The sequence below is a fragment of the Salmo trutta genome, chromosome 36 (genome assembly GCF_901001165.1).
Source record: "Salmo trutta chromosome 36, fSalTru1.1, whole genome shotgun sequence".
NCBI lineage: Eukaryota > Metazoa > Chordata > Actinopteri > Salmoniformes > Salmonidae > Salmo > Salmo trutta.
Genome location: NC_042992.1, coordinates 28,967,058 through 28,985,557, shown reverse-complemented (window position 1 = coordinate 28,985,557; position 18,500 = coordinate 28,967,058). Strand labels below are relative to the sequence as shown.

Genomic DNA, 18,500 nt, shown 5'->3' with positions numbered 1-18,500 from the left:
AAAGGTTGAGACCGAGTCTGCGTCTCTCATATGGGTAGGCAGACCATTCCATAAAAATGGAGCTCTATAGGTGAAAGCCCTGCCTCCAGCTGTTTGCTTAGAAATTCTAGGGACAATTAGGAGGCCTGCGTCTTGTGACCAAAGCGTACTTGTAGGTATGTACGGCAGGACCAAATCGGAAAGATAGGTAGGAGCAAACCCATGTAATGATTTGTAGGTTAGCAGTAAAACCTTGAAATCAGCCCTTGCCTTAACAGGAAGCCATTGTAGGGAGGCTAGCACTGGAGTAATATGATCAAATTTTTCAGTTCTAGTCAAGATTCTAGCAGCCGTGTTTGGCACTAACTGAAGTTAATTAGTGCTTTATCCGGGTAGCCGGAAAGTAGAGCACTGCAGTACTCTAACCTAGAAGTGACAAAAGCATGGATTCATTTTTCTGCATCATTTTTTAACAGAAAGTTTCTGATTTTTGCAATGTTACGTAGATGAAAAAAAGCTGTCCTTGAAACAGTCTTGATATGTTCGTCAAAAGGGAGATCAGGGTCCAGAGTAACGCCGTGGTTCTTCAGTTTTATTTGAGACGACTGTTCAACCATCAAGATTAATTGTCAGATTCAACAGAAGATCTCTTTGTTTCTTGGGACCTAGAACAAGCATCTCTGTTTTGTCCGAGTTTAAAAGTAGAAAGTTTGCAGCCATCCACTTCCTTATGTCTGAAACACAGGCTTCCAGCGAGGGCAATTTTGGGGCTTAACCATGTTTCATTGAAATGTACAGCTCTGTGTCATCCGCATAGCAGTGATATTTAACATTATGTTTTCGAAGATCCCCAAGAGGTAAAATATATAGTGAAAACAATAGTGGTCCTAAAACGGGACCTTGGGGAACACCAAAATGTACAGTTGATTTGTCAGAGGACAAACCATTCACAGAGACAAACTGATATCTTTCCGACAGATAAGATCTAAACCAGGCCAGAACATGTCCGTGTAGACCAATTTGGGTTTCCAATCTCTCCAAAAGAATGTGGTGATCGATGGTATCAAAAGCAGCACTAAGGTCTAGGAGCATAAGGACAGATGTAGAGCCTCGGTCTGATGCCATTTAAAGGTCATTTACCACCTTCACAAGTGCAATCTCAGTGCTATGATGGGGTCTAAAACCAGACTGAAGCGTTTCGTATACTTTGTTTGTCTTCAGGAAGGCAGTGAGTTTCTGTGCAACAGCTTTTTCAAAAGATGTTGAGAGAAATGGGAGATTCGATATAGGCCGTTTGGAATCCGTTATGTTATGCAGTGTTTGATGAATGGAGACTCACTCAGTAGTGTGAATCGAAATGTCTTCAGGCTATGTTTATACAATCAGCCCCTGGAACATCCATGATGGAGGTCACTCAACCTTTTTGGCCTCTTGATGTGTTTAGTTATTATTATGTTATACCCGCAATACATTCAATCCTTTTAATCTATTGACTGCATTTACTGATGTTCAGTTGGGACAATGTGCTCTTTGCATTATAGCCTAACTTATTATGACATGAAGAGTGCCTACTCTATAACAGTTTTTAATTTCATATAAATGTCAAATTGCTCAAAGGTAAAAAATATTGTGGCAGAAACCTCAACAGCCTCAACCAGTATACACAATTTTCACGTCCATTCCTAAATGACCACATCTCTCGATTATCTATCTGAATTGGCAGCATTTCTGTTCCCTCACCAAGAGAGGGAGCCACTCTACTTCCTTCATCAGCCCATTGTCTCAGGTGCACCTGTTGCCATAACAGCACAGATACTAGTGTTTCCCTCGCTTCCATGGAAGTTAATGTGTTTGTGAGTGTCTGCACCGGGGCGCGCTTGGACTCTCATCTGATTTGAATCCACCATCCTTATAATGGTCATGCCTTTAGCTTGTCTTGCCGTCACTATCTCATGTTTCCAGGGGTCGTCAACACAGTGTGGAAGTGTGTGCTTGTCTGTAAACGGGTGATGATGACAGGGCTGTTGTCGTTCTTCTCCCTCCTGCCGGTCCGTCTGCTGAAGAAGAGAGGAGATGAGGAAGATGAAGAGGACAGGAGGAAGAGGGCAGTGAGTGAAAAGGTTTCGTCACAAGTTGGAGGGGATGGCTCTTCCTGTCCAGATCATCAGGTCATCACTGCTGAGAGGTATGACTATAGAACGATAAATGTTTAAAGTTTCTATTTTATTTATATTGTAGAAAATGTATTTAGCTCCAGTGCACGTCATGATTTTACCTCTGCACATTTTATTGGACCCGACTTATCCTAAAATGTCTTAGTATAAGCTGTGTTCTATACTGAATATGACAATGTAATATTTTTATATAAGTGGGTTAATTCAAAAGGAGCTCTTAAAGAACAATATTACAACACAAAAAAAGTTCATTCAAAAACAGATTTATGTATTGACTATGACAAAGGACCACAACCAAAGCGATATGCGTCTTGCCAACCTCAAACGTATCCAAAACATTTGTTTGAAGTGAATGAAAGACCATCTTTTGTCCCACCAACATTTATTGTCTTCTCTTCTTTCCTCAGGAATCTGCTGCGAAAGGCCAACGAGAGCCTCCGCCAGGTGCTGAGTGATGTGCTCAAGACCACAGCGGCCGCTGAGGAGACCATTGGACGCCACGTGGAGGGGCTGCTGGTACCCCCGTCCTCCTCACAGAGACCCACCTGGCAGAGAGCTGCTGGCGAGACCTTCAGGCCTGCCACAGGGGCTGCGGGAGGTTAGTTGAGCAGCCAATTCCAAACAAACCCGTTATGGCTCCTCCGGGCCTTACTGGTGTCACAGTTCATTTACATTTCTAACCAACACATCTGATTACACTTAACTGAAGACCATGATTAGTAGATAGGGCTGCGACAAACGTGTGACACCAATCAGGCCACCTTGGGGATCGAAATCTTGGAAGAGCTCTATCCCTCTCCATCAAGATGATTTAGATTTTATTAAATAGAGCCAGACAAAACCAGAAGAGGTGAAAGGGTTGAGGGCTCGCTGTGTGACAGAAATATACACTGGACCGGAAGGAAAGATGGGGAGAGAGAGAATACTTATTGCCATGGAAAATGTCAGATTTCATTTTGTATGGCTGCTAACAAGTCCTGCCAGTGGCAATACTGGTTTGAAAATCTAAAGAGGTCCTGACTGACTGGTTACCTTCTACCTTTCTCTATGGCACCAGAGTAAGGGAGGTCAGGTTAAAATATATAAAGGAGTTGCTACGCATCACATTGAATTAATTGTGGATGTACACTGAGCGTATAAAACATTAGGAACACCTGCTCTTTCCATGACATAGACTGACCAGGTGAATACAGGTGAAAGCTATGATCCTTTATTGATGTAATTTGTTAAATCCACTTCAATCAGTGTAGATGAAGGGGAGGAGACGGTTAAAGAAGGATTTTTAAGCCTTGAGACAATTGAGACATGGATTATGTATGTATGCCATTCAGAGGGTGAATGGGCAAGACAAAAGATTTAAGTGCCTTTGAACGAGGTATGGTAGGCACACCGGTTTGAGTGTGTCAACAACTGCAACACTGCTGGGTTTTTCATGCTCAACAGTTTCCAGTGTGTATCAAGAATGTTCCACCAGCCAGCTTGATAACTGTGTGAAACATTGGCGTCATCATGGGCCAGCATCCCTGTGGAACGCTTTCCACACCTTTTAGAGTGCAAGCCCCAACGAATTGAGGCTGTTCTGAGGGCAAAAGGGGTTGCAAATCAATATTAGGAAGGCGTTCCTAATGTTTTGTGCACTTGGTGTATACAGTATCATCAATTTTGCCAATATGCAGTTTGTGTGGAAGTCAACTGCATTACAGGGTTGGGGTCAATTCCATTTAAACTCCAGTCAATTCAACAAGTGAACCAAACTCCTATTCAAAATGTTCCTCATTGAAAATCGTAGAAGAGTATTGGAATTGAAATGTTAGTATACTTCCTGAATTGAATGGAATTTAAATGGTATTGACCCCAACCAGGCTGCTAGGATACAGGGGAAATTCATACATGTAATATCAATGCAAATTTCACTTTATTGTACAGATATTATCATCATATAACCTTTGACATGCTGGCCAAAACATGAAAAATGATCACGTTTGTATCTTTTCATCATTACAGCCAATGGCTGCTTAGTACACAAAACTCTGTTTCATTATGCAGACTGAGAGAGAAATACACTTGATTCCCCAGGGACTATAGAATTCATGGCATTTTTTTTGCCCTGCGCCAAACATTGTTAAAAGTCAAGTTCCCACAGCTGCCAGAGGAAAAGCAGTCCAGCCAGACTGACAGACCTGTCACTAGTAGGCATCGTTTCAGAATCACATGCTGTAACTGATGAATCATAGGAATGAATCCAACTCTGAAGGTGACATGGCAGTCCTTCGGTAACACCTTTAACCAGACTTATTGTAGAGCTCAGAGTTTTTCCTGGTGACTGCTTGGTATTAACAGAATGTACACTGGGTATACAAAACATTAAGAACAGTTCTTTCCAGTTAATAGACTGATCAGATGAATCCCTTATTGATGCCACTTGTTAATTCCACTTCAATCAGTGTAGATGAAGGGCAAGAGACAGGTTAAAGAAGGATTTTTAAGCCTTGAGACAATCGAGACATGGATGGTGTTTGTGTGCCATTCAGAGTGAATGGGCAAAACAAAAACGGGGTATGGTAATAGGTTCCAGGCACAACGGGTGGTGTCAGAAACTGCAATGCTGCTGGGTTTTTTCACGCTCAACTGTTTCCAGTGTATATCAAGTATGGTCCGCCACCCATAGGACATCCAGCCAACACAACTGTGGGAAGCTCTCTCCACTGGCTTCCAGTTGAAGCTCGCATCCGCTACAAGACCATGGTGCTTGCCTACGGAGCTGTGAGGGGAACGGCACCTTCGTACCTTCAGGCTCTGATCAGGCCCTACACCCAAACAAGGGCACTGCGTTCATCCACCTCTGGCCTGCTCGCCTCCCTACCTTTGAGGAAGCACAGTTCCCGCTCAGCCCAGTCAAAACTGTTCGCTGCTCTGGCACCCCAATGGTGGAACAAGCTCCCTCACGACGCCAAGACAGCGGAGTCAATCACCACCTTCCGGAGACACCTGAAACCCCACCTCTTTAAGGAATACCTGGGATAGGATAAAGCAATCCTTCTAACCCCCCTCCCCCCCCTAAAAGATGTAGATGCACTATTGTAAAGTGGTTGTTCCACTGGATATCATAAGGTGAATGCACCAATTTGTAAGTCCCTCTGGATAAGAGCGTCGGCTAAATGACTTAAATGTAAATGTAAATGGAAGCATTGGAGTCAACATGAGAGAGCATCCCTGTGGAACGCTTTCTACCCCTTGTAGAGTCCATGCCCCAATGAATTGAGGCTGTTCTGAGGGCAAAAGGGGGGAGGTGCAACTCAGTATTAGGAAGCTATTCCTAATGTTTGATATACTGAGTGTGTTATTCCCTCCAGATAACACTTGCTCATAACCTTTATTTCACACATCATAGAATCACATGACTAGATAGCTGAATGAAGCAATTGAGGTCAGGCGCACTTGTTCAAGGGCACAACCTCAGTATACCTTACCCTGGATTTGAACCTGCAATTTTATGGTCCATCCATTCCCCAACCACTCCCTATCAGACAATAATCATTATGCCATTATACTCCTTAGTGTCTACAGTATATTCTCGTCTCTCATATGTTTGTATGTGGCCCAAAGGAGGAGTCGCTAAATGTGACAAGTGTGTTTAAGACACAACACCCTGCCAAGCGTAGCCATATGTCTCTCCCTTCTGTGTCTACAGGCTTAAGAGGATACTGCTAGAATCTGGCATTTAAGTGAAATGACGACGTCTACAGGTACAGTAGCAATGGTACCGTACCTGTAGACTTCCAGTCATTGCGCTAACACTAGTTAGCAGTGGCTTGCGATGTTAACTCTAACTTCCTTCATACTGCACGGCGACACATAAAAATGGTATCCACAAGTTCATCTGACTCTGGGTAAGTAGAACAAGGCCTTAGATGCCAGAACCTCGCAGTATCCCTTTAAGCTGCAAAGTCAAGTAAACATCTGCCTGCCCTCTCGACACACACGAAACACACATACGTGTGTAAACACAGATACTGTAGTGTGCACATATACACATAAAACAAACACACAGACACCTATGCATTAATGCAATACTAGGTGAATTATTGTGGTTAGATTTTACAGTTCAGAGAACTAGCTATATAACCAACCGCTTTACTTTTTTACAACTTTTCATACGGTCTGGTATTTTATCAATGAATTATAGCTGTTGACAGGGTTAATTTGACTGTCAAGTGAACTTGATGTTTGGGTAAACAAAATAGTTATCAATGTACACAATAGTACTGACTCCTTTTAAAGATTCTAAGATTTAAAAAAAAATTCTGATTTTGTTGTCACAAAGTACATGACAACCAGGATTCCCCATTCATGATCATCTCATACACTTGTATCAACCACACATATGGCATGTGTATTTTCATTCAAATGTTGTTAGCGGTTATGATAGAAGATGCCAACTGTGATCCACCACCTAATAATAATGTGATCCGTACTCTTTCCCCCTGCATTCTCTTGCTAGAAAAGTGTGGACCAATGCACTGAGAAGAGAGAGGGAGTAAGAGATGACTTGTGTCCCTCCTTAGAATATAGAGGCAATTGTGGATAATTAAGTAGCATCATGTCCGTTATTTGCTGTTTAGTTCTGTGTGTGGTTGTGTCTAGGGTGGCACTACCAGTCAGCTAGGATAGAGTCTGTAACCTCTGTTTTCATGGATTATACTTGTACATTATGTAGCAGTTTGAATGTGATATTGGCACAAGGACAGTGCTCAGTCTATTAGACCAAGGTAGAGTTGGGCAACTCCAGTCTTCGGAAGCCTTGTCTGATTAACATCTGGGATACTATCCCTTATATTATAATATGTTGATAAATGCATGGCCAAAACTGTATTTTTTGGATAAAAATAATACAATTAATGACTGGTTGATATTGGTGACAATGAGCAATATTGTTTCCAATGAAGTGTTTTGTCCTGACAATTAACCTTGCCCTCTATTTTGGTCGTTCATGCCCAGATGCGTCGGTGACTGAGAGTTGCCAGGGAAGCGAGCCTGGGGTGGACGACGTGAGCATGTGGTCGGGCGAGACGGACGAGGGCCTGGAGATGTCCCAGCAGATGATGACGGACAGTCACAGCCTGTTGCCGGAGCTTCAGCTGGAGAACGAGGAGTACCTCATGAATATTAGCTCCCGCCTCCAGGCTGCCGTGGAGAAATTGCTGGTGGCCATTACTGAGACGACCAATCAGGTACATCACAGCATACTAAATTGTGGACCACACAGAAAATCTATCTTTTCTGTTTAAATATACATTTTCCTCTGAATCAAAGTGCCAAAAGCATTTTTTACTGTCTTGTACAAATTGACAGTAATTTAAAGGCCGTTTTGATTAAATCAATGTGGAGCAATCTAAAGGCGCTCTGACATACAGTGAACTCCAAAAGTATTGGGACAGTGACGCATATTTTATTATTTTGGCTCTCTACTCCAGCACTTTGGATTTGAAAGGATACAATGACTTCAAAGTGCAGACTGTCACCTTTAATTTGTGGGTATTTTAATCCATATCGGGTGAACTGTTTAGAAATTACAGCACTGTTTGTACATAGTCTCCCATTTTAGGGGACCAAAAGTATTGGGACAAGTTCACTTATGTGTATTAAAGTAGTAAAAAAGTTTAGTATTTGGTCCCATATTCATAACACGCAATAACTACATCCAGCTTGTGCCTACAAATTTGTAGGATGCATTTGCTGTTTGTTTTGGTTTGGTTTCAGATTATTTTGTGCCCAATCAAAATTAATGGTAAATAATCCACAGTTTAATTCTGGAGTCACTTTTATTGTAAATAAGAATAGAATATGTTCCTACATTGACATGGATGCTACCATGATTACAGATTATCTTAAATGATTCGTGAATAATGATGAGTGAGAAAGTTGGAGGCATAAATATACTATAATGTAGAGTGCATTCGGAAAGTATTCAGGCCCCTTGACCTTTTATACATTTTGTTACATTACAAACTTATTCTAAAATTGATTAAATAGTTTTTCCCCCCCTCATCAATTTACACACACTTCCCCATAATGACAAAGCAAAACAGGTTTTTTGAAATATTTACTTATTTATATATTTTTTAAAACCTGGAAATATTGCATTTACATAAGTATTCAGACCCTTTACTCAGTACTTTGTTGAAGCACCTTTGGCAGCGATTACAGCCTCGAGTCTTCTTGGGTATGATATTACAAGCTTGACACACATGTATTTGGGGAGATTCTCCCATTCTTCTCTGCAGCTCCTCTCAAGCTCTGTCAGGTTGGATGGGGAGCGTTGCTGCACAGCTATTTCGAGGTCTGTCCAGAGATGTTCGATCGTGTTCAAGTCTGGCCTCTGGCTGGGCCACTCAAGGACATTCAGAGACTTGTCCCGAAGCCACTCCTGCGTTTTCTTGGCAGTGTGCTTATGGTCGTTGTCCTGTTGTTAGGCGAACCTTCACCCCCGTCTGAGGTTCTGAGAGCACTGGAGCAGGTTTTCATCATGGATCTCTCTGTACTTTGCTCCGTTCATCTTTCCCTTGATCCTGACTAGTCTCGCAGTCCCTGCCACTGAAAAACATCCCCACAGTATGATGCTGCCGCCATCATGCTTCACCGTAGGGATGGTGCAAGGTTTCCTCCAGGCGTGAAGCTTGGTATTCAGGCCAAAGAGTTCAATCTTGGTTTCATCAGACCAGAGAATCTTGTTTCTCATGGTCTGAGAGTCTTTAGGTGCCTTTTGGCAAACTCCAAGTGGGCTGTCATGTGCCTTTTACTGAAGAGTGACTTCCATCTCTCCACTCTATCATATATAGTGGGGGGGGGGGGGGGGAGAGTATTTGACTCCCTGCTGATTTTGTACGTTTGCCCACTGATAAAGAAAGGATCAGTCTATAATTTTAATGGTAGGTTTATTTGAACAGTGAGAGACAGAATAACAACAAAAATATCCAGAAAAACGCATGTCAAAAATGTTATAAATTGATTTGCATTTTAATGAGGGAGATAAGTATTTGACCCCCTCTCAATCAGAAAGATTTCTGGCTCCCAGGTGTCTTTTATACAGGTAACGAGCTGAGATTAGGAGCACACTCTTAAAGGGAGTGCTCCTAACCGTAGCTTGTTACCTGTAAAAAAGACACCTGTCCACAGAAGCAATCAATCAATCAGATTCCAAACTCTCCACCGTGGCCAAGACCAAAGAGCTCTCCAAGGATATCAGGGACTAGATTGTAGACCTACCCAAGGCTGGAATGGGCTACAAGACCATCGCCAAGCAGCTTGGTGAGAAGGTGACAACATTTGGTGCGATTATTCGCAAATGGAAGAAACACAAAAGAACTGTCAATCTCCCTCGGCCTAGGGCTCCATGCAAGATCTCACCTCATGGAGTTGCAATGATCATGAGAACGGTGAGGAATCAGCCCAGAACTACACAGGAGGATCTTGTCAATGATCTCAAGGCAGCTGGGACCATAGTCACCAAGAAAACAATTGGTAACACACTGCGCCGTGAAGGACTTAAATCCTGCAGCGCCCGCAAGGTCCCCCTGCTCAAGAATACATATACATGCCCGTCTGAAGTTTGCCAATGAACATCTGAAGGATTCAGAGGACAACTGGTGAAAGTGTTATGGTCAGATGAGACCAAAATGGAGCTCTTTGGCATCAACTCAACTCGCCGTGTTTGGTTTGAGGAGGAATGCTGCCTATGACCCCAACAACACCATCTCCACCATCAAACATGGAGGTGGAAACATTATGCTTTGGGGGTGTTTTTCTGCTAAGGGGACAGGACAACTTCACCGAATCATTTGACGGGGCCATGTACTGTCAAATCTTGGGTGAGAACCTCCTTCCCTCAGCCAGGGCATTGAAAATGGTTCGTGGATGGGCATTCCAGCATGACAATGACCCAAACACACGGCCAAACGTCAGCCTCGAAACCTTAATGACTTGGAGAAGATCTGCAAAGAGGAGTGGGACAAAATCCCTCCTGAGATGTGTGCAAACCTGGTGGCCAACTACAAGAAATGTCTGACCCCTGTGATTGCCAACAAGGGTTTTGCCACCAAGTACTAAGTCATGTTTTGCAGAGGGGTCAAATACTTATTTCCCTCATTAAAATGCAAATCCTTTTATAACATTTTTGACATGCGTTTTTCTGGATTTTTTTGTTGTTATTCTCTCTCTCACTGTTCAAATAAACCTACCATTAAAAGTATAGACTGATCATTTCTTTGTAAGTGGGCAAACGTACAAAATCAGCAGGGGATCAAATACTTTTTCCCCCCACTGTGTGCTTGATTGGTGGAGTGCTGCAGAGATGATTGTCCTTCTGGAAGGTTCTCCAATCTCCACATAGGAACTCTGTAGTTCTGTCAGAGTGATCATCAAGTTCTTGGTCACCTCCACGACCAAAGTCTTTCTCCCCTGATTGCTCAGTTTGGCCGGGCGGCCAGCTCTAGAAAGAGTCTTGGTGGTTCCAAACTTCTTCCATTTAAGGATGGAGGCCACTGTGTTCTTGGGGACCTTCAATGCTGCAGACATTATTTTGGTACTCTTACCCAGATCTGTGCCTCGACACAGTCCTGTCTTGGAGCTCTATGGACAATTCCTTCGACCTCATGGCATGGTTTTTGATCTGACATGCACTGTCAACTGTGGGACCTTATATAGACAGGTGTGTGCCTTTCCAAATCATGTCCAATCAATTGAATTGATTTATGAGGGGAAAAAAATATAAGGCTGTAACGTAACATGTTACGTAAGACTGATGTTTGACGAGCAGGTGTCCACATACAACCAAAAACATTTTTATTGTTCCAAAACTCACTGTTTCTACACTAGGTAGGGCCGGGACAATATCAGTTTTGCTATTCTCATTAGTACCGCGGCAAGGAAACAAAACACGAAGCGAATTTAACTTCTTTAGGAAAACAGCCCTAATGTTGGAAACAAACATCATTATGTTGTCATCCAGAGTCACATTTGTTTTCCAAGCTATAGCACACAATATTTTACATACAGCAGGTTTTTAACCTCTACGGGCCACGGTGGCAGTATTGAGAATTTTGAAAAAAATACGTGCCCATTTTTAACTGCCTCCTACACCAACTCAGAAGCTAGGATATGCATATTATTAACACATTCGGATAGAAAACACTCTGAATTTTCTAAAACAGTTTGAATGGTGTCTGTAAGTATAACAAAACTCATATTGCAGGCAAAAACCTGAGAAAAATAGATTTTAAAAAATGAGAATTTTGTGGCTGTACTATTTAGTGTCATTGTTTATTAGATACCATAGTGAGAAAGGATTCAGTTCGCAACTCCTACGGATTCCACTAGATGTCAGCGATCTTTATAAAGTTGTTTGAAGCTTCCATGATTAACAGGGAGCAAATAAGAATGCATTGAAGTTGACGTCCGTGGGATGTCGTCACTTCCATTATGGCCTGCACCTGCGCAATCATGAGACACGGGACATTTTTCAAAAACGTTTTTCTAGACACAGGTGAGGTCGGGTTGAAACATTACTGATGTTTCACGTTAAAAATGGCTCTAAAGATTGATGCTAAACAACGTTTGACATGTTTGAACAAACATAAATAGATTATTTTTGTAACTTTTTTAACTTTTTGCCGTGACTTCACACACCCCCCCGCGCTACTTTTTAGTAGCCACCGAAGCGCTAACAACATGGAACAACTTGGAGTTCTTTGGACATCAATTATGAACTTTGTCAAAAGAAACCACATTTGTTGTGGACCTGGAATTCCTGGAACTGCCAATGGATGAAGATAATCAAAGGTAATGGATTATTGACAATAGTATTATTGATATTACATGGTTACAAGATGATGCTAAGCTAATTAGGCTAGCTTATTGTTCTTAGCACAGCACCTGGTTTATTGCAACTTGTGATTTCCCAGTAAAGTTATTTTGAAATCTGGCAAGACAGTATCATTTACGAAATGTTAAACTATAATTATTTGAATGACAATATTATAATTTACCAATGTTTTCGAATAGTAATTTTGAAAATTGTAACGTTGTTCACCGGAAGCATTTCAGAGAAGAAAAAAATCAGAATTTCACAGCTACTGTAAAATGCGGTTTTTGGATATAAATATGAACTTGATGGAACAAAAAATGCATGTATTGTATAACATAATGTCCTAGGAGTGTCATCTGATGGAGATTGTCAAAGGTTGGTGCATAATTTTAGCTGGTTTCTGCTTTTGGTGACGCCTGACCTTGAATTGAAAATGGATGTTTGTACTTTTGTGGCTATGTACTGTCCTAACATAATCTAACTTTATGCTTTTGCCGTAAAGCCTCTTTGAAAATCGGACAATGTGGTTAGATTAAGGAGATGTTTATCTTTTAAATGGTGTAAAATAGTTGATTGTTTGAGAAATTGAAATGATTAGATTTTTGATGTTTTGAATTTCCAGCCTTGCTAGCAATCCCGTCTCAGGGTTCATTGCTAACCCGTGGCCTCAACAGGTTTTAAAGGACCAAAGTGTTAGGTCTGCCTCGTGTTTTCATTTTTGTCATGAAAATAATATTACTATACTGGTATCATCACTTCCCTGGTGGTAGGCTATATACTGTAAATACACCGTTCCGGGTACTGTGTGTGAGCAAAATACCAGAGCTGTACAACTGTTGGTAATAAATGGCTTTGTCACCTAAACATTATCTTGTTAATATTCCCATATTGTTACTTAAATCAATTTAGCTGTGGCTGTTAAGTTCTAGGAAGCTACAACTACATTAATGCACTCTTTGTGAAATACATGTCATGCATGCAGTTATTGTCAAAAGTGTAAATGGCCAATCACTGACAAAACACAATGCCTTTTGCACAGTCATAACCCCCGTGGTATTTGAGTCTGGTCACACCCAGTCCCTTTTGAGATGAGACTGCAGAATCCTCTTTGCAAGGAGATAGCCGTAGCTAGAATTCATTCACCACACAATAGGGCTGTCTCATTCCCAGCGGTTGCCTGTAGATACTGGCCGATTTGCATAGAGCTTTGTCTCCCTTCCTCCCCCTTAGTCTATTCTAATCCAGCTGGACTCCGATGACTCCTCCCCCTCAGGCTACTACTGCCCGTGCACTGTGCATGTGTCTTCTGCCAACCTGGAGATACTTTATACATCATTCAAATGTGGTACAGTTTCTGCATCATACTACATCTTCTTTTCCGTTTGTCCTATTAGTGTAGTAGTTGAGGACAATAATTAATGTAGTATCAACGCTACAGAAATCACTGAGTTTATGATGGTTGTGTTGATCCATAAAACATCAACATTGGTTTAACATTGAAATAATGTTGTGCTAGGGTCAGTGTAGGTTTTAGTGATTCACTGCTTGCTTCCATTTGATGGAAAAAGGCTCAACTTTGTGTTGTATGGTAAGTATATTCCAAAACAGCTGTAAGAGAGCTGATATCAGGTTTTTAAAGACCAAACAAGCACCTGTAACTTTAGCTTGTTGTTACACAGACTGTGTGTGTGTCTGTGTGAGCGTGTGTCCGTGTGTGGAGATAAATGCATTATCTCTAGCTCCCTACCCGGACAGCCCAATAAAGTCAGCAGTTTGTGTACTCTGAACCAGTTGGCGAGTTTAAAGTTTCAACCTTAAATCAATAAAATATATATTTTTTTGTATGAATGTTAACCAAGTGATGTGAATACATGTCAAATACTAAGTGTCATGTCAAAATGGAGATACAGTGCCTTCAGAAAGTATTCATACCCCTTGACATATTCCACATTTTGTTGTTACAGCCTGATTTCAAAAGTGATATTTTTGCAACAGAATACCCCATAATGACAAATTATTTTCAAAATTCAAAATGAAATATATAAATATCTAATTTACATACAGTACAGCCAGAAGTTTAGACACCTACTCATTCAGGGTTTTTTCTTTATTTTACTATTTTCTACATTGTAGAATAATAGTGAAGACATCAAAACTATGAAATAACACATGGAAACATGTAGTAACCAAATAAAAATATAATTTCTATATGAGATTCTTCAAAGTAGCCACCCTTTGCCTTGATGACAGCTTTTCACACTATTGGCATTCTCTCAATCAGCTTCATGAAGCAGTCACCTGGAATGCTTTTCCAACAGTCTTGAAGGAGTTCCCACATATGCTGAGCACTTGTTGGCTGCTTCCTTAACTCTGCAGTCCAACTCATCCCAAACAATCTCAATTTTCACCTTTATTTAACCAGGTAGGCAAGTTGAGAACAAGTTCTCATTTACAATTGCGACCTGGCCAAGATAAAGCTAAGCAGTTCGACAACATACAAAAACACAGAGTTACACATGGAGTAAAACAACATACAATCAATGATACAGTAGACAAAAATAAGACTATATACAATGTGAGAAAATTATGTGAGATAAGGGAGGTAAAGGCAAAAAAGGCCATGGTGGCAAAGTAAATCAAGTAAAACACTGGAATGGTAGATTTATAATTTGAAGAAAGTTCAAAGTTAAAATATAAATAATATGGTGCAAAGGAGCAAAATAATAAATAAAATAAATAAATAAATACAGTAGGGGAAGAGGTAGTAGTTTGGGCTAAATTATAGATGGGCTATGTACAGGTGCAGTGATCTGGGAGCTGCTCTGATAGCTGGTGCTTAAAGCTAGTGAGGGAGATAAGTGTTTCCAGTTTCAGAGATTTTTGTAGTTCGTTCCAGTCATTGGCAGCAGAGAACTGGAAGGAGAGATGACCAAAGGAGGAGTTGGCTTTAGGGGTGACCAGAGAGATATACCTGCTGGAGCGCGTGCTACAGGTGGGTGTTGCTATGGTGACCAGTGAGCGGAGATAAGGGGGGACTTTACCTAGCAGGGTCTTGTAGATGACCTGAAGCCAGTGGGTTTGGCGACGAGTATGAAGCGAGGGCCAGCCAACGAGAGCGTACAGGTCGCAGTGGTGGGTAGTATATGGGGCTTTGGTGACAAAATGGATGGCACTGTGATAGACTGCATCCAGTTTATTGAGTAGGGTATTGGAGGCTATTTTGTAAATGATATCGCCGAAGTCGAGGATTGGTAGGATGGTCAGTTTTACGAGGGTATGTTTGGCAGCATGAGTGAAGGATGCTTTGTTGCGAAATAGGAAGCCAATTCTAGATTTAACTTTGGATTGGAGATGTTTGATGTGAGTCTGGAAGGAGAGTTTACAGTCTAACCAGACACCTAGCTATTTGTAGTTGTCCACAAATTCTAAGTCAGAACCGGCCAGAGAAGTGATGCTGGACAGGCGGGCAGGTGCAGGCAGCGATCGGTTGAAGAGCATGCATTTAGTTTTACTTGTATTTAGGAGCAGTTGGAGACCACGGAAGGAGAGTTGTATGGCATTGAAGCTCGTCTGGAGGGTTGTTAACACAGTGTCCAAAGAAGGACCAGAAGTATACAGAATGGTGTCGTCTGCGTAGAGGTGGATCAGAGATTCACCAGCAGCAAGAGCGACATCATTGATGTATACAGAGAAAAGAGTTGGCCCAAGAATTGAACCCTGTGGTACCCCCATAGAGACTGCCAGAGGTCCGGACAACAGGCCATCCGATTTGACACATTGAACTCTATCAGAGAAGTAGTTGGTGAACCAGGCGACGCAATCGTTTGAGAAACCAAGGCTACTGAGTCTGTCGATGAGGATGTGGTGATTAACAGAGTCAAAAGCTTTGGCCAGGTCAATGAATACGGCAGCACAGTATTGTTTCTTATCGATGGCGGTTACGATGTCGTTTAGGACCTTGAGCGTGGCTGAGGTGCACCCATGACCAGCTCTGAAACCAGATTGCATAGCGGAGAGGGTGCGGTGGGATTCGAAATGGTCGGTAATCTGTTTGTTGACTTGGCTTTCAAAGACCTTAGAAAGGCAGGGTAGGATGGATATAGGTCTGTAGCAATTTGGGTCAAGAGTGTCACCTCCTTTGAAGAGGGGGATCACCCGACCTCAATTGGGTTGAGGTCGGGTGATTGGTGGAGGCCAGGTCATCTAATGCGGCACTCCATCACTCGCCGCCTTGGTCAAATAGCTCTTACACAGCCTGGAGGTGTGTTTTGGGCCATTGTCCTGTTGAAAAACAAATGATAGTCCCACTAAGCGCAAACCAGATGGAATGGTGTATCGCTGCAGAATGCTGTGGTAGCCATGCTGGTTAAGTGTGCCTTGAATTCTAAATAGATCACACCACCACCTCCATGCTTCACAGTGGGAACAACACATGCTGAGATCATCCGTTCACCTACTCTGCATCTTACAAAGACACGGCGGTTGGAACCAAAAATGTCACATTTAGACTCATCAGACCAAAGGACAGATTTCCATCGGTCTAATGTCCATTGCTCGTGTTTCTTGGCCCAAGCAAGTCTTTCCTTCTTATTGGTGTCCTGTAGTAGTGGTCTCTTTGCAGCAATTCGACAATGAAGGCCTGATTCACGCAGTCTCCTCTGAACAATTGGTGTTGTCTGTTACTTGAACTCTGTGAAGCATTTATTTAGGCTGCAATCTGAGGTGCAGTTAATTGCCGATTTCTGAGGCTGGCAACTCTAATGAACTCTGTGCTTAACACTTTTTCGGTTACTACATGATTCCATATGTGTTATGTCATATTAAATTGTTTGGACATGATTTAGAATCACCTGTCTATATAAGGTCCCACAGTTGAAACTATACCAGGGGTATTCAACTCTTACCCAATGAGGTTCAGAGCCTACTGGTTTTCTGTTCTACCTGATAATTAATTGCACCCACCTGGTATCCCAAGTTTAAATCAGTCAATGATTAGAGGAAAACAATGAAAAAGCACAGTGGAACTGGCATTTCTAGAGTGTTGAAAGCTTCCAAGAGCACAGTAGTCTCCATCATTGAAAAAATATGGAACTACCCAGACTGTGGGTAGAGCTGGCTGTTGGACGCAACTGAGCAAGAAGGACCTTGGTCAGGGAGGGGATCAAGAACCCAATGACCACTCTGACAGAACTGCACTCTGACAGAACTGCACTCTGACAGAACTGCACTCTGACAGAACTGCACTCTGACAGAACTGCACTCTGACAGAACTGCACTCTGACAGAACTGCACTCTGACAGAACTAGCCAGTTCCTTGGCTGAGATGGGAAAACCTGCCCGAAGGACAACAGTCTCCACAGCACTTCACCAATCTGGGCTTTATGGGAGAGTGGTCAGACTGAAGCCACTCCTGAGAAAAAGGCACATGACAGCACGCATAGAATTTGCGCAAAGGAACGTGTAAGACTGAGAGCATAAGGCAAAAGATGGTGTTCTGGTGAGACAAAACTCTTTGGCCTGAATGCAAAGTGCTATGAGGAAAAGGCAGGTTCTGCTCATCCCCTGTCTAGCACCATCCCTACCGTAAAGCACGGTGGTGGCAGCATCATGCTATGGGGATGCTTTTCAGCGGCAGGTAAATGGGAGACTAGTAAGAATAGAGAAAACAATGAATGGAGCAACATACAGGAAAATCCTTGATGACAACCTGCTTTAGAGTACAAACGACCTTAGACTGGGACGAAGATTTTACGTTCCAACGGGACAATGACCCCAAGCATACAGCCAAATAAACACTGGATTGACTTCAGAACAAGAACGTGAAAGTCCTTTTGTCAAGGGGTATGAATACTTTCTGAAGGCACTGTAACTGCCTAGTGGTGGGAAGGCAAGCTCAGAAATCAATCAAGATCTCCGCCTTCACAAGACCAAATGGTTCATTTAAAGGGATAGTTCGGGATTTTGCCAATGAGGCCCTTTATCTACTTCCCCAAAGTCAATGAACTTGCGGATACCATTTCTATGTCTCTGCTTTCAGTTTGATGGAGGTTGCCAGCTAGCGTTATCGCAATTGCTAACTTGCGTTAGAGAAATGACTGGACATCTATGGGAACAGCTAGCATGCTAGTTAGCATTGGCTCACGAAACTACCTCTAACTTCCTTCATACTGGACACAGATACATAACAAATTGTATCCACGTGTTCATATGACTCTGGGGACAATTCCTAACTATCCCTTTAATGTTATTCCTTCCAGAATGAATTGATTTAGATCTGCATTGGTTCCTTGTGAGTGAATGATCATTAATGATTGTGGATTGTTGTTTCCTGTCTGGAGGGCCAGGTTGTGTGAATAAGGCTTGATGTAATGAGTTTCTCAAGTGTCCTTTCGGTTGGCTTTGGAAATAATTTGCTGGAGTAGGTGTTGCGCACTAATCCTCCTATTATAGATCATTGAGGGCTACATGTCGGGCCGACGTGTTGA

The 18,500-nt window shown here is 42.2% G+C and overlaps 1 protein-coding gene across 7 annotated transcripts in view; it reads left to right on the top strand.

Annotated features, from left to right (window-relative positions):
- Nucleotides 1–18,500, top strand: part of LOC115175798 (A-kinase anchor protein 9) — a 135,446-nt gene that overhangs the window by 74,795 nt on the left and 42,151 nt on the right. For 6 of the 7 annotated variants that reach the window (XM_029735330.1, XM_029735329.1, XM_029735331.1 and 3 more), the window contains 3 exons: nt 2,043–2,164; nt 2,561–2,751; nt 7,152–7,384. In XM_029735330.1, the coding sequence (XP_029591190.1) occupies nt 2,043–2,164; nt 2,561–2,751; nt 7,152–7,384 (546 nt within the window). The remainder of the gene's footprint in view (nt 1–2,042; nt 2,165–2,560; nt 2,752–7,151; nt 7,385–18,500) is intronic. The other variant, XM_029735326.1, reaches the window with a different exon arrangement.